We start from the raw sequence: 17,349 nt of genomic DNA on the forward strand, positions 1-17,349 counted from the left end.
CACAAGTGGCTCTTCTGTATACTCGTACATCTTGTAAAATCATGTTTGTCTTTTGTTTTACTATTGTGTAGTCTATGATAGATTGTAGACCTCGTGTTTTGTGTATTCACGTATTTGTATACATCTCGGTGTTGAAAAAAACCCGTTGGCAATTTTCATTTCGTTTTGTTCACATAGGTCTCTTAGTTTAGTACTATTATCATTTACCCGAGGCTCGCAGGCCTGCGGAGAACATCCACACATTTTTTTCTTTCAATGTACAGAAACCACCAAAAGAACATTCCAATGTGCGTAGTGCGTATCATATCATATGTAAGAAAGTATCTCAGCACATAATATGGTTCAACTGTCATGACAAGTTCTTCTATGATATATTTGTTTTAACAATCACAACGTTAAGCTGATTTTAAAGAGCGCGCCACCGATCTGCTCGAGGTTTTTAAAAATTCCGATGTTGTTGAGCCCGACAAGGTTTAGTAAAATTAATAAAAATGAGGCCTGCAAAGTTGGTAATACTTCGATTCTAAATTTTCATTGCATTATTTATCAGAATTTATGTGCAAAATTCCTTAAAATGGATCATGTCATGAAGGTGGTCATCAAAAAAGGTGAACTTTATTGAGTCTAAAGGGTTGAATCACCGTCAGTTTCAAGAGTTTCTTAAGTCTTTGAATTTACAGTATAATCACGTTACATTTTGTGCAGAAGTAAGATGGATGAGCCGTGCTAAAATGTTGAAGAGTGTTTGCAAGCAAGTCAAAAAGTATGCCAGAATTTGAATACAAGGAGTGGATTAGCAATTGCATTTCTGGTCGATATAGTTAGCTATCCAGATGTGGTTAATACTCGTCTAAAGGGAAAAATCTACCAATTAATAGCATCTAGGATCTTATTTCCGAATTTAAAATGAAACTTAACCAACAGTTAAGGACAAATATCTTCACTCACTTTCCTAAATTATTGCTACAGGCGGACGTCACAAATTTAACCGTAATTTTCCAAATTGTCACACTGAAATGAAACTGGGCAGGACACGTCGCCCGAATCAGTAATGAAAGGTGGACGAAGAGATTGCTTGAGTGGAGGTCGAGGTTAGACAAAATAAGTAAAGGAAAACCCCCTATTTGTTGGACTGACAATCTCAAGAAAATGTCAAAAAATTTTATGAAAAGTGCTCAAGATAGAGCACAATGAACAAAAATGATGGAGGTCTATGTTCAGCAGTGGACGCAAAGGGCTGGGTGATGATGATGATGAATATCCGACTTGAGCTTGGAATTCAAAAAGCGATTTTAAGATTTTAAAAAACATCGTGTGCTTTTTGCTGAATTGCAACACCATTCTCTTTAAACTTTAATTTATTGCCAAAAATTTTACAAATGGAACATTGTAAAATGTGCTGTGATACCCAGCTAAAGGAGAAATTTAATCCGGTTGGTTTGAAAGAGTTTTAAGAAACATAGGACAAGGAGAAATATCCAACATTTTACAAATATGATTTGTCGATGATTTTTCTATTTGAAAATACTTACAAGTAGAAATACGTATGAGTGGGTGGCAGGAGCCCTGCATGGAAATTAAATCTCAAACGTCTATATAATTATTTTTATAAGTATTCTTTTATTACGGGAGAGATTCTGCATAAGTCGCCCTGAGTAGATCTGATAAAGTCGAAATACATATAAGCAGATGGCGGGAGCCCTGCATTTAAATTAAATCTAATTTTTTTCTGACCTACAGGTGTGAATAACTTTTTAGCCGAATAAAGCATAGTAAATTACGAATGAGAAAACGAATCACTGTTGTTCATTTGGAAAACTGTTTGCAGGTAGCCACAACATCAATCGATATCAACATTGATGTACTTAGTTCTGATAAATAAAATCAGATGTGTCACTAAAATTTACTAAATTTTGTTTATTTTTATTATTATTTTTTAACTAAGTATGTAACTTTAATCTACTTCAGTGATCTGTTTTATTATCATTTTTGTTATATCTCAATAAGAACCAGTTATTTCTAATTTAAATATTGAAAAATAAAATGTGCGGCCCGCTAGCAAATCTCACCTATAAAATTTGGCCCGCCTGCTATAAACGTTAGTCACTTATGACTTCAGTGTCCTCACCAAATTTACCTACTACTGTATTGTGTTGTTTTCTACTTGTCCCATTGTTTAAGTCTCCCATGATTATGATTTCTCGAGCTCTGCCGACTTTAGTAATTTCTGAGTGTAGTTTCCCAAAGATATTGTTATATCTTTATTAATTCTAATTTATTGTTCTTATTTTAATTTACTAAAACACGATAATTTATATCAATTTATTAAACCACTGTACAACAATTTATTTGACTAATAATTACATAATTTATCTGTATGGATGTTACATTTGAAACGCGTCGCGATCTTCTTTTCTGACTGCCCGTTTTCTCCAAAAAGGTTCTGTTATATACCCAATACCGTTAGACTAGAAAAGTCGATGGCCTTCTCGACTAGACAGAGCGGCGAATAGTCTCAAAACTGGTACTTTTACATCGGCTCGTCTCCAGAAAGTTCGATTGTTGTTTTTATAGCGGAGGGGGACCCATCGTGTGTCAGGTAGGAATTACCTAGAAAATACGTGAATGATTGAGAATATTAGTAATAAATATGTTTACGGTTTTGGGGCAGAATTTATCGTAACAATATCTATTCCTTCTTGTAGTTAGGAATAATTTGGGAACATGAATTGTTAGTGATGTTTTGTATTTACTGCAGTTTTTAGCGTTTGTATTTTTTGTGTTAAACAAAGTCTACTATAATGTCTAATGTTTTTATCATTTACGCATTTTAAGCTTTCTACTTTCTTCCTAAACATATGTAATAGATTGCTTGTATAATAAAGAGATCCCACTGGATATTATAAAAACAATTGAAAACGTCCATGAAAACAATCAGCTGGAAGCCAGAATAGATGAACAACTTACGGAACTTATAGATACAGGCAATGGAAGTAGATAATAATTCACTAAGCACTATACTATTCAATCTAATCATAGATGAAGTCATAATGTAGTGTCAGTAAAAGAAGATGATACAGAATCGGAAATAATGAAATTAAAATTCCCTGCTACGCTGAGGATGCAATAGAGATGTTGAAAAACAAGTAAGAGATCAAGTACCAAGAGCAAATAAATGAGCAGGATGCTTTAATAATACTATATGGCATAACCAACACATCAGAAGTGCTGGAAACATCAGAAATAACAATACCCAGAAGAAAACACGCTGAGAGACCGAATAAGGAGTAAACAAACTGTAACGTATAGAGTATAAACGAGTGAAAACTATATAAAAAAAACGTGATAATATAATGGCGGACACAACAGTCGTTAAAATAACAAGGGAAGAATCATCAAGTGGTAAAGAAGTAATATCTCGCAAAACGTGCGAGCAATTAGCAATAGCAATTTCCATTAGAAGCAAAAATTGTCCATAGAAGCAACAATCCGCTGAAGAAGAAACAGAATTGCTTATATCAAGGAAAACAAAGTCACATGCCACAAGATAAGATCTTTTCCCTTTTTTCTTCTTCTGTACATCAAGGATTAGGCTAATAGTGTGTTCCGTCTTCTTTTTAGACAATTTTTTTTGGCCTACTTACGTCTCTTTTTCCTCGTGGTCTGTAGTTACCTACCTGTTTGACTAATACTCTCCCCCTCTCCACATAAAACCCCTTTAGCTTTAACCATTGTTTATTAAATTTTTAGATTGACCATTGTTTATTCAATTTTTTAGATTAACCATAAATTCGAAGCATCCCTCAACTCAAAAATATTACAAATCGTCCAGTGCCAGGAAACATGAAGAAACGAGACATTTAACAAACTACCGAAGAACTATTCATCCGTTTAGCATGATAAATTTGTATTGGGAATGTATAATGGCCTGGGTATATCTATACATGTTCTTCGTAACTTTTTTTAGTACTCTTTTTATATCCGACGATTATATTCATCTTTTTCATATTCGTAGAGGGGTTGGAGATATGATTTATGTTATAGATCTGATTCACTGCTTTTTTGAGGGTTACTATGATAATGCGATGCATAAGACCATACTGAGCCACAAGAAAATCGCACTTAGGTATATTAAGACGTATTTTATTTTCGATCTCATAGCACTGTCACCGAATTTGTCCTTCTTACTTTTTGTAACTACCAACAATCCTTACGTCATTTATATGAGATGTTTTGGATTGTTTAGAATCGTAAGAATCAAACGTCTTTTAGATGCCTTTGAACTTATAAAAAACTACAGAAACTACACAAGCTATCATTTTAAAGCTCTTAAAGCGTTTCTTATATACGTAATCGTAGTGATGTTTCTATACTCAGGAATATTCATATTAACCTACTACAATGATATTTACACAGATTACGAAATAGAAAACAACTCTAGAACAGACTTTTTGTCCGCTACTTTAGTACTTTTCTTAGTCAGTGAGGGTCTCGAGCCACTGTACAACCACATTTTGGTAGTTTTGGTAACAATTGGCATATTTTGCGGTTTCTTCATTCATCTTTTCTTGCACGCCCAAGTGTTTCAGGTTTGGAATAAGTATTTTAGTGCAAAAAGTAAAAACGAAGATTTAATGAAACAATTTAAGGAATATATAAGCTATCGAGGTAAGCCATAGTAGAAACTTCTATTATATATATGGTTTAATCAAATAAAGTAAACAATATTATTATACACACAACGCAAAAGTCTAGGGATATTTTTATAAATAGAGGTATTTTGTTTATCTGTAATCAACTTAAAAAAAGTAATACAAAATTTGTAGTTTAAATTGTTGTTTAATATGTCAAAAACCACAAATTGCAAAAAAAAACAGAAAATTGGAGCAAAAAAAAATATATTGCAAATCACCCATGTTTCACATATCACCATAAAATGTCAAAAATACGAAATATAAACTTAAAATAAAGTATGGCTACTACGTTGGTTTATCACAGCTCTACATCTACTGTTCATGCTCCGAATCATATTGTTAATGTCTGCTTGAGGTATTTGTACCCATTGTTCTCTCAGAAGCTCTTTTAATTGAAACTTATTGTAGATATTGCTCATATGTGGAGTAATTCTTCGTTGGAGCATGTCCCATACATGCTCAATGGGATTCAAGTCCGGTGATTGTGCTGGCCACGGCAATACATCAATACCCTCGTTATCCAACCAGTTTGTTACAATATGCGCAACATGTGGTCGAGCGTTATCATGCATAAAGTAAAAAATTGTCTCCAACAGCAGCAGCAAACGGGCGCACAACAGGTTCAAGAATAGTGTCCATATATTGCTGACTTGTGAGAAAGCTACGTGGGAAAATGAGGTCAGTTCTTCCGTCAATCATGATTCCGCCCCATACCATTAATGCACCACGTCTGTATGCATACATTTCTTGAAGATGTCGTAATCGTTCTTCATTTCCAGGTCATCTCTAAACTCTTGTCCGACGAGAATCTAGATGAAATCCGTATCTAGACTCGGCACAAAACAAAACTGTGGCCCAGTCATTGTCAGTCCAATTCTGAAACTCTTGACACCAGGTTAATCTTGCAGCGCGATTGCCTCTAGATAGAGGTGGACATCTCAGTGGTCGCCGACTACGAAGATTGGCTTCATAGAGACGATTCCTCAAAGTACTGCTCCTAATTGTTACATTATGTACAAGCTGTAATTCATTAACCAGCTCGGGTGCTGTGATTGTTGGCGGCCTTCTGGCATTTAAAATTAAATATCGGTCTTGAGCGACGGTTGTAGAGCGACCACGTCCTGGATATTGCTCGGCTGAACTCCCAGTGTCTCTAAACCGACGCCACAAGCGACTTACGACGCTTTGGGAGACACCCAGCTGGTCAGCAACTTGAGTTTGTCGCATACCAGCTTGAAGTAGGCCCACGGCTCTATTCATCTCGTCCAACGTTAAATGTTGTCGTTGCATGGTAAAAAGACAATATCTTTAACCCACCTATTAAGCAAGAATGGTATAAAGTGACTAAAATTAAAAATAAACAAAACATAAAAATTTCGATTTATTTGTCCCTTATAAAAAACATTCTAAAACACGTATTGCTATCAGTTTTACAATTTTTTTTTTTTTGATAAGAAGTGAGTGCCTGTATCAACAGTTATAGTACAAGCAAATTTATATGGTCATGAAATTTCTGTCATTGGTATTGTCAAATTATTAAAATATCCTTAGACTTTTGCGTTGTGTGTAACTACCGACCGGCAATGAAACGCGTCACGACGATGCGCAATTTAATGTAATTATGTATTAATTTTTTTTTTTTTAAAGGCTTCTAGCCGTGTCATGGTATTTAATTTTAATGTTTAGGCTTCAACTTCGTACAGAAGGACTGACCAAACGTAATAACCCTAATTCGGATGTCTAAGCTTATTGTAGTCTTCGATTATAGATAATTTGCTTCCATTTATTGTACATGTTCTATTTGTTTTTGTTTCTATATCTGGATCCTACTTATCTTTTATTAGTACTCCTAAATATCTGAATTTGTGAACTTGTTCTAATTGAGTGTTATTTAGGTTAATGCGACAATTTTCATCGGTTTTGCTAGTCACCATTACTTTAATTTTTGTGAAAATTTATTGTTAGTCACATTGATTCACATGCATTAAACCAATTTAGCGCCATTGCTCTGGTTTGATTTGCATTTGGCATTCCTTTCCTCAGGTAGCCTAACTTCCTCATGTGTTAGTTGTTGCTCTGGAATCCTCAGAGTCTTCTAACATTGTTGCCACAAATTGGTCGAATTGCTCCTCTAGTGATCTTTTCCCAAGTTAACATGCTCCTTTTCTAACTTGGCTATACCGTACTGAAGATGACCAATAGTCAGAAATACATATATACTGTTGCATTCCATCTTATTCACATATTTTATTATATTTTTTTTTCTTTGTTGTGAGTTATGCCGATACCTACTATATTTATGTATATATATATATATATATATATATATATATATATATATATATATATATATATATATATATATATGTATATATATATAGCATATATAACAGCGCTATCGGTCTTGTAGGCCCCTAGCTTCTAAAAACTTGATTATTTCCCTCCATTTTTTTCGGTCCCTTGCTTTCTCTCTCCTATTTCTCACGTCTATTTCTGGCAAGTCTTGCTTTACTGCTTTTAACCATTTCTTCTTTGGACGTCCTCTTCTTTTTTCTCCATTTCTCCCTTCTTCAGTATTGTTTTAACATTTCGATTCTCTGGCATTCGTGTATAATATGACCAAGTAATCTAGCTCTTTAGGCTCGTATTTTTACCGTAATTGCTGGTTTTCCATACATCCTCAATATTTTTTTATTCGCTCGTTTTCTCCAAATATCCTCTGCCGTCTTTATTCCTCCCAAGATTTTTCTGAGCACCGTTCTTTCTCAGATCTCTATTTTCTTTTCTTCCTGCTGGTTCACAATCCACGTTTCACTGGCATACATTACTGTGGGTCTGATTACTGTCTCGCAGACTCGCAGTTTAGCTGTTCTTGACACATTTTTTGATTTCAGTAACAAATTTAGTGATCCTATCGCTCTGCTTCCCTTTATTAATCTTCTGTCTATCTCTTTTTCTTCTTGTCCCATGTTCGTTATGATTGAAATTGAAAGTGTAAAAATTGTGACACCTTTTCAAAACTATAGAGTCCCTGCTCCTTTCATTTTGATATATTTGTTATTATTTTTATGTTTCCTCTCATTTCCATATATTGCGTTTTGTTTGGTTTACTATTAAGCCTTATCTTTTCGCTTCTTCTTCAAATTCCTGGAAAACTTTTTCTAAATGTTTTTTTGTTCTCGCTAGTATCACCACATCATCCGCGTACACTATGCACTGTTCCCTGCCATTGAAAAGAGTCCTGTTTGTACTCATATTTTTGATCTTCTTATGATTTGTTCGAATACTAGGTTGAATAAATTCGTTGATAGCGGATCCCCTTGTTTTAAACTTCTATTCACTGTGAACTGTCTTGAAAAGCCTCCTTCCATTGTTACCCTATTTATCGTGTTCCTATATATACATATATGAAAATTAATATACATACATAAAAATTTAATATATATACATGAAAATTTCAGGACTACCCTTAAAGATTAAGGAAAAAATTATGGTGTACTTCAATTTTAAATTCGAAAACAATTTTTACAATGAAAGACATATCAATTACTTGGTTTCGACGACTCTAAGGGAACAGATAATGATAAATATTGTACATAATTACTTGAAAAAAGCGGAAATTTTGAAGAATTTATCTAGAAATATCCTCGTTAAGTTGGTAACCAAATTGAAATCAGAAATATTTTTGCCAGATGATATTATAGGTAGGTATAATTATTTTATTTTTATTGTACAACAATCATCCAGGATTTTTTTATTATGCGAGACGCTTGGTTTTTTCTTTTTAGATAAGAATGGATCATATTTACATAAGTTCTTATAGAAAAGATCGGTTTCATATTTGTGTTTAGTAGAATTTCATACATCAGGAACTGATTAAGGTCTTATACCGAGTTTCCATTATATTTTGCTGCCTTTGCTGGACTTGGTTAAATATTTACTTTTTTCTAGTGATAGGTGGGAAACCTGCATCCAGTATGTACTTTGTTTATTATGGTACATTAGCAGTTTACAACGCAACTGGCTTAGAAATTGCTCATCTTGATGACGGAGATTGCTTTGGTGAAAGAGATATGCTAATAAATGAGGTAAATCAAAATTGCATAATTTTTGCTATACTGCATTATCCGAACGCCTTCACCACGATTCGCTGTACGTTGGGACGACCGGTCCTTCCGAATTTTGTAATGAGTCTCTTTATATAACTTTCTCAGATCAATACAACAACAATTGTACACTCTCCTTTTTTTAATCTTCTGCCTTCATTTGTTTTTGTTATCTTTAACTTTATGTAATTAAATAAGGCGAGAAAATGTGGATTTTATCCATGACCAATACTGATTTCCCCAAACCCCCTGATGATCCATGTTATTCCACCTAAAATAATAATAAATGGACACAATTTTCTATTTCATATAAACATATAGCTACAATTCTTCAAGGCCAGAAAGATTTTACTCGTCGGCGCAGTGAGCAGACAGAGAAATTATTCGTATAAAAATAGTTGAAACACGCTGAAACTTGGCTACTTGATTGATTTTAATACGTAGATTACAAAGTCAAGTTTACTGCTACTTCAAAAATATTTCCGATAATTTTGCAGCATTTCTTGAAAAAAAACTTTATTGGGCACCAACTTACGTTCAATACTTTTACACACTTACAGCTATAAACTTCAAAACTAAAAATTCAACTGTTTACACTGTCTAAGAAAATATGTATTTGCATGCTTCGTTGACTTCAAAAAGGCATTCGATAAAGTACAGCATGTGAAATTAAGTCAGATGGTAAAAAATATAGGAATAGATGACAAAAATCTGTACTGGAATCAAACTGCTATCGTAAAAATTGGAGACAATTACACCGACGAAATCTCCATACAAAGAGGGGTCAGACAAGGTTGCATTTTGTTCCCAACATTGTTTAATGTTGGAGACCAGCTATTTAAAAAGGCACTTAAAACATAGCCATATGGAATCAAAATCAACGGGGAACTACTTAATATAATTAGATACGCGGACGATACAGTAGTTCCGTTAGAAAATATCGAAGGTCTCCAAATTCTGCTTGATCGTATTCACGAAGTAGGAGAGAAAATGGGCATTAAAATATACTCAAACAAAACGAAATTGTTAGTCTTTAGTCGTAACCCACATACAGATGGAGAGCTTCAATTAAATGGAGTCCAGTTGAAAAATTTAAAAAAATAGCAATTACTAAAACTACTTTTATGAAAATGAAGATATTTCTTTGCAATAATCATCTCAGTTTAGAACTAAGACAAAGAATGGTTATGTTCTATATTTGGTCTGTATTTTCATGGAGCAGAAGTGTAGAGACTAAAAGTATCAAGTATGAATAGAATTGAAGCATTGAAAATGTTGATTCATAGACGGATGCTGAAGATACCTTGGACAGCAAGAAAAACTAGTGAGGAAGTACTAAGAAGAGTCCACAAAGATAAAAAATGGCTAAAGACTGTTAAACATCGGAAAATGTCTTATCTGGGACATATAGTGAGACACAATTGATATAGAATATTACAACTGATCCTTAAAGGTAAAATAGAGGGCCGTAGAGGTCTAGGAAGAGAACAGGTTTCTTGGTTAAAAAACATTCGAGAACGGACTAAGATATCAAATGCAGGACAATTATTCCGTGTGGCAGAACATTGAGAAGCCTTCGCAATGGTGATCGCTAACGTCTGATAACTCTGATATGGCATGTGAAGACGAAGAAACTCCAAACTGCACTAGACACTTAATGAATTTTCGATGTTATCTTGAATGTTTTTGAACTACTTCTTCTTTTTCGTCAAGTGACTTTTTCTATGTGAGATAAATCTTACGGAACTCTCGTAACACTGCCCCCTCCTTTATAGTTATTCACCTCGAATAACGACTATCAGAGATCGATTGAAGCCAACACGTTGGATCAGTTCCATGGTATGGAGCTAGTCTCTTGGTATGAACTACCTTGGGTTTTTCTAGCCGAAAACCGAATTGGGTAGATTAGATCGTTTATTTTCTGCATGACGGTGTACGGGCCTTCATAATTTCGTTGAAGTTTCGGACAAAGTCCTGTCTCCACTTTCCTCTTTCGGTCACCTCTTTTTAAACTTGTACTAGTAGCATGCATGTCGAGTCTGGCCTTGACTTTATCACTTTGAAGCTTTAAACTCATAGGTTTTTTTTCCAATTTTTCTTTCAAATTTTTAATGTACGTCACGTTCCTTTTTCGCAGGGAGACAGTGTTCAAAAAATAAGTTATTGAGGAAGCTTCATTTCTCTTCTGGTGATAATCATCGATGGAAAATAATCTGTTGCTTCATGTTCGGAACTTTTATAGGCTAACAGGAATAAAGAACTTAAAGTATTCCAATCTCTTTGATTATCAGTGACGAAAATGGACAAGTATTGACATACAGTTCTATTATGTTTTTTGACCATTCGGTCTGATTGCGGATGGGGAGATCTAGTGCAAGTTTTTTTAATACGGAGGATTTTCAGTAACTTTTACCATAACTATGATTCAAAATTTCGTCCTTGATCAGAATGTAACGCTAAAGGAACTCCATGCCGTGATACGATGTGTGCTATAAATGCTTCTGCTACTGTAGTCACTTATTGAATAGAAAGGAATACAATTTCTGGCCATTATAAAAATTAATAAATTGCGACCATTAAGTACTTGTTCCCTCTCTCTGTGATCGAAAGTGGACCGATAATATCTACTGCAAGTCGTTAGAAACGTTATCCGGAAGGCTATTGTGCCATTTTACTAAGACTTCATGTTTTATGGCCTTTTCTACTATACATAAATCGCAATTATTACACCAACATATCAGCGGCAATTGATTTAGTAAAATACGTCTCGAACTCTGGAAAGTGTTCTTTTAACTCCGAAATGTCCTTCCGAAAAGCTGCTATGAAGTTCTTGTAACACACTTTTAATGTGATTTTGGCAGTACCGCTTGTTAAACTGTACGTACTATACTTCCTTCTGTTGTAGACCATAGAAATATATACTCCACGTATTTGTATCATAGAAAATAGCTGTGTCATCTGCAGAGCTTATTATCTTACCTATAATATTTAGTCTGAACAGATCATTATCTGAACTGTTCTTTGCGTGACTCCGTATGATATATTTCTTCCCTTACTAATTTCTTCATCTATATAAACATGTTGTTGCCTGTTTAGAAGATAACTTTCTGGGATGTTATATGCAAACCCAATAATACCATAATTTTTAAGTTTATTTAGCAATGTTTTGAATATAACATAGAAACACACCATCTCTTCATTTACTTCAAAGCAGCCTATGACAGTGTGAAAAGAACTGCATTATATAATGCAATGATAGACTTTGGGATCCCACCTAAGTTAGTTAAGTTAACTCAACTAACAATGAAAAACGTAAACGCATGCGTTAGAATTGAAGGAGAAAAATCTGCGTTCTTTGACATTAATATTGGTCTAAGACAGGGGGACGCGTTGGCGTGTCTGCTCTTTAATATTGCCTTGGAAAAGGCAATCAGACAATTAAATATTAGAATGAATGGAACTATTTTTAATAGATCGACGCAAATTCTCGCATTCGCTGACGATATAGTTATAGTGGGCAGAAGTATGAGAGACATGGTGCAGTGTTTACCAGGCTTGCGGACGCAGCAAGTGAATTAGGACTTGTGGTAAACGAGGAAAAAACCAAATATATGTTGGTTTCTAAAAAGCCTCGAAATATCCAAGAAAGAATTTAAATTACCAACCATACCTTTGAGCAAGTCAAAGAATTTACATATCTTGGATCGCTAGTAAACGCAACAAACACGACAAGCGACGAAATAAAAAGACGCATAGCAATAGCAAACAGAACTGTTCGCGGCCTCCAGAAACATTTAAAAAATAAAAATATAAAACGTGCACTAAAACTTAATATATACAGGATCTTAATAAGACCAGTTTTGATATATGGGGCTGAAACGTGGATCTTATCTCAAAATGATAAAAGACTTCTTGGTATTTTTGAGAGAAAAATTCCTAGAAAGATTTTTGGGGCCGTAAATGTAAATGGGCTATGACGTCGAAGATACAACTTTGAACTATATCAGTTATACACCGATCCAGATATTGTGAAATTCGTTAAAGTGCAGAGACTTAGATGGGCTGGACACATTGCTAGGATGTCAGATCATGAATACACCAAAAGATTAACATTTTCAAAACCAGCGGGCACAAGAAGCAGAGGATGACCACGAATGAGATGGATTGATGATGTGGAAGAAGACCTACAGATTCTAGGGGTTAAAAGATGGAGGGAAGTTGCCAGGAATCGACAGTAGTGGCGACTTCTTTGTGAGCAAGCCAAGATCCTCAACGGATTGTCGAGCCACTCATGATGGTGATTTAGCAATATTTTATGTAAAACAGTGTCAAATGCCTTTGATAAATCTACAAGTATACAGAGAGTTGGTCTTGCATTATCAAGAGCTTTGTAAATGTTAACTGTTAGATCACAGATGGTATCTTCAGTGGATTTTCCTTCTTGAAACCCATACAAGTCTTAATTATTTTTTCTGATATTTTGCCTATGTTTAAGATTATGGTGATAGGCCTATAGTTTTGACAATATAATTTTTTGCCAGATTTGAATAGCGGTTAAATAGTTACAGTTCTTAATATATCCGGCAAATGACTTTTCCTTTTCCTTTTATATTTTATTGACTTGTATATGAAATGAGGAATATTCCTAAGCAAAAATGTTCTTGAAAATTTTCTATATCTCTTCTACTTAAATTAGTTTCCGACACATAAAAAAAGTCAAATTTGCGTCAAACAAAGGCGACACATTTCATCATCATCATCATCACGTAACGCTACAACCCTGGGTGAGTCTTGGCTGACTGTACAACTTTTTCCAATTTGTTCGGTCTTCCATCAACCTAGGGTCAAATGGAATGTTCCTTTTTCCGAGATCTTCTTGGATATTATCTCTCCATCGCATTCTGGGACGTCCGAGTGGTCTTTTGCCTGTGGGAATCTCTTCCAATACCAGTTTTACAAGTCTATCGTTATGCAGTCTGTGCACGTGGCCTGCCCATCTTAGTCGCTGTGATTTAATTTCTTGGACAATATCGGCGTCATTGTAGAGTGCTTTTAATTCGATATTGGTTCTGATCTTATAGTGGTTTGTGGTGATGTCATGGCGAGGTCCGAAAATTTTTCTAAGTATTTTTCGTGCAAAGCGTCTGAGCTTTTCTTCGTTTGCTTTGGTCATGGTCCACGTTTCGCATCCGTATGTTATTACAGGTCTGACGATGGATTTATAGATTTTGATCTTTGAACTTCTTGTAAGATTTTTTGATTTTATGAGCTTATCCAGTGCAAATAGACAGCGGTTTGCAGATTGGATTCTGTCTTTTATTTCTTCAGTAACATCGTTGTCAGCTGTGATTACGGTCCCCAGATACTTAAAACGTTGTACTCTTTCAAAATTGAAGGTGTTGATCGTCACATTTTGTCCTATTCTGTCTCTTCGTGTCGTTCTATTTATACACATATATTTCGTCTTCTCTTCATTAATCTTCAGCCCTACTTCACTTGTTGCTCCTTTCACTTTGTTGAAGATGTCTTTCGTCGATAGGATGAAGTCTCCAACGAGATCTATGTCATCTGCATATGCGAGTTATAGCTTGGGACCTTGAACCGATAGCGATGAGTTTCTTTGGTATTGAGAGCTCCGCCATGGCATTCCATACTTGGCTTTTTTCTACGCTATCATATGCCTGTCGAAAGTCTATGAAAAGATTGTGTATGGGTCTGTTATACCCCCAACCCTTTTCTAGAAGTTGTCTCAGCGTGAATAGTTGATCTATTGTTGATCTGTTTGCCCTAAAACCGGCTTGATATTCGCCTAGGGCATTTTCAGCATAAGGGATTAGTCTACTGCAAGGTGCGACACATTTGCAAAGTGCAATAATTGTGCAACTCTGGTTCCTATTTGTTGCAGTAAACGTATTTAAATCTAAATTTTATTTTTTTCTAGATCAGAACTAACACCGTAATTGCCATAACGGCGTGTGAACTCTTTCACCTAAATAAATCAGATTTGATTAACGCTCTGGATAAGAATCCTGAATATTTGGCATACGTTATCGAAGATTCAATGCGTCGCTTCCCGATGATATGAACATATCTTTTACATTTTTAATCATATTTTGTTTTACTTTATTGTTTTACAATAATTTTGTTTTAAGCTTTTTAGCCTTAGTTCTGTTTTATCATTACTTTATCCATATTACATAATAATATATTATCTTTTTTAATCTTTTTACCACATTAGTTTCAATGTTGAATAAAATTATGCATCAGCACTTTTTCTGTAGAATGAACCGTTCTTTCAGGAACAACGCTTAAAGCGACCGGCGATTTTAAATGTGTTTCGCGTGGGAAAACAATTTTTAAGTAAAAGTTATATCAACTCATCAGTAAAAGTGCTATAGCTTTTGATCAGAGTGTCTTATGGACGAAAATTAAAATGGCTTTTAAATATGAAGAGTTCAGTACATTTCGTCATAAATAGCAAAAATCGTTAAAAGTAGAAAACCGTATCTTGCTTAAAATTAGTCCTAGAGCCTTCTACAGTAGACCGTTTAAAGGTAATTATTTTTTTCTTTCTAGAAGCAAGTTCGCAATTCGGTAGGCATTCTTCTTGTTACTTTTATGTCTATTATTCAGTAATTTTTCAAAAATCTACACTATAAAGAAGTTTACAATAACATTGAAAAGATTACTGAAAGGTTTTTACATACGTTAGATGTGGTTTAAAGAATGGGTTTCTAGCTGCTAGAAGATTGGTTTAAAATTTGGCTCGAAGACGACCATAAAAAATGTAGGAAGATTAATAATAAATTAGGATTTGGATTAGGATTAGAATAAATCCCCACCCACTAATGGGGGAATAAAAGAATACAAACATTAACAAATATGTAATTTAATCACTAACTTTGTTACTATAACTAAATTAAGATCTGATCAAAGTTTTTTCGTAGATTGACTGTCCGATTCACACAAATCCGCGAAGCACAAAACACTATAGCACTGTTACAGTTTTAAGGTTACTAACTAGCACTTGAACTAAAAATATTTTCTTTAGTTTTAATAAATTTAATTAACAATAAGCGTTTGCGAAACGTGTACCTTTTGAAATATAAGCGAGACATACAATAACTACATAACATACGCGAGGGTTTTTACTCTAAAATAAAAATGGAAGCATCTAAACTGGTTGATTTCTAAGTTGATACTAACTAATAAACGCAGTGTCCACCTTGAGTGGATTCTAACTTCTTACTTACTACATTCAAATTGCAATGCCTACCAGTGGGTTGGTGGGGGACAACTTTGAAATTTCTAGTAGATTGGTAGTTCTAAAATCACCTTTTGAATGTTTGCTACTCAGAATTTCCTGGGTACAAGTTTTCACTGGGTAAAAACATATTTTGAAGGTAAAAATTATTTTACTACCAGAGGCGTAATAATACGTACTAACACTAAGCTATTTAAATTCTTGCTCCATTTTTTTATCCGAGTCTCAGTTGCCTTTGAACCAAATCAAGTCACTTGCCATTTTTAGCTTGTAGGTAAATTTTTTAAAATTGGGTTAAAATATGGAAATGTCCTTGTTTTATTCTCCTGCTTTTTAACCCTCGACTGGAGGCGCTGGTGCAATAGTGCTACCAATATTATTTTATGAGTGGGTGGCGCGTGACTATTGGGTTATTTGTTTTTATACCTCTCAGTATCTTCCTAGAAATTGACGAGGAAGTATTAGTTGAATTTGTGCGATTTAATTTCGTTAACGTCTTTATCTACGGCAACTTAAAGTTAATTGGATCATTTTTGCTACCACGCGCCCAGTCATGTAAGTGAATTAATTTTTATTTTTTTCTTTATAATAATATTTTTTCTGCTACTACTAATTTTAGATTGCTAAAAAAATGTCGTTTATCAGTTTCTTTGCATTACAGCGATTACAGTTTCTTTGCCAAAACTTACATTTTACTCTATTTTAGGGCAAAAGGACTTACGGAGGAAGAGCTTCTAAAAATTTTAGAAGATATGTCTGATATAGAAGAAATTAATGACTCAGATGACGGAGAATGGAGCGAAGAAGACGGAGAGATTGTAACCAAAGAAGACCATAATTCAGGTTCAGAGATAGAGTTGGAAGACATTGAGGAAAATGAGGCTGTTTATGCTAGTGACTCCGGTTCTGATATGGAAGTAGATTCTGACAGTCTGATTATTGATTCTAATTGGTACTAAAAAAGGAAGTCGGACTAATGTCCAGGAACTGTGGACAAATGACGGAACAGGTTTGCCAACTTTGAGGGCCTGCATGAGCTATAGGCGGTTTCAATTATTGCTGCAATGTATAAGGTTTGACGATAAAGAAACACGAGAACAACGTAAAAAATTGGATAAACTGGCTGCAATTAGATTATTTTCAGACAACTGTATTATAATCACAGTTACTATGTAACCATAGATGATAAACTGGAACCTTTTAGAGGACGATGCAGCTTTATCCAATATATCCCGAATAAACCGGCCAAATACGGTTTAAAAATTTTTGCGCTTTGCGATGCCTA

At 34.5% G+C, this 17,349-nt stretch overlaps 2 protein-coding genes across 3 annotated transcripts in view; both read left to right on the forward strand.

Annotated features, from left to right (window-relative positions):
* The window catches only part of LOC140445299 (uncharacterized), a 19,276-nt gene extending 4,268 nt beyond the window's left edge, over positions 1 to 15,008 (forward strand). The window contains exons 2-5 of one of the 2 annotated variants that reach the window (XM_072537246.1): positions 3,779 to 4,668; positions 8,156 to 8,398; positions 8,646 to 8,782; positions 14,742 to 15,008. In XM_072537246.1, coding sequence (XP_072393347.1) covers positions 3,779 to 4,668; positions 8,156 to 8,398; positions 8,646 to 8,782; positions 14,742 to 14,885 — 1,414 coding nt within the window. In that variant the 3' untranslated portion in view covers positions 14,886 to 15,008. The remainder of the gene's footprint in view (positions 1 to 3,778; positions 4,669 to 8,155; positions 8,399 to 8,645; positions 8,783 to 14,741) is intronic. The other variant, XM_072537247.1, reaches the window with a different exon arrangement.
* The window catches only part of dysc (whirlin protein dyschronic), an 832,089-nt gene that overhangs the window by 672,288 nt on the left and 142,452 nt on the right, over positions 1 to 17,349 (forward strand). The window lies entirely within an intron of this gene.

The sequence above is a fragment of the Diabrotica undecimpunctata genome, chromosome 7, assembly GCF_040954645.1.
Source record: "Diabrotica undecimpunctata isolate CICGRU chromosome 7, icDiaUnde3, whole genome shotgun sequence".
NCBI lineage: Eukaryota > Metazoa > Arthropoda > Insecta > Coleoptera > Chrysomelidae > Diabrotica > Diabrotica undecimpunctata.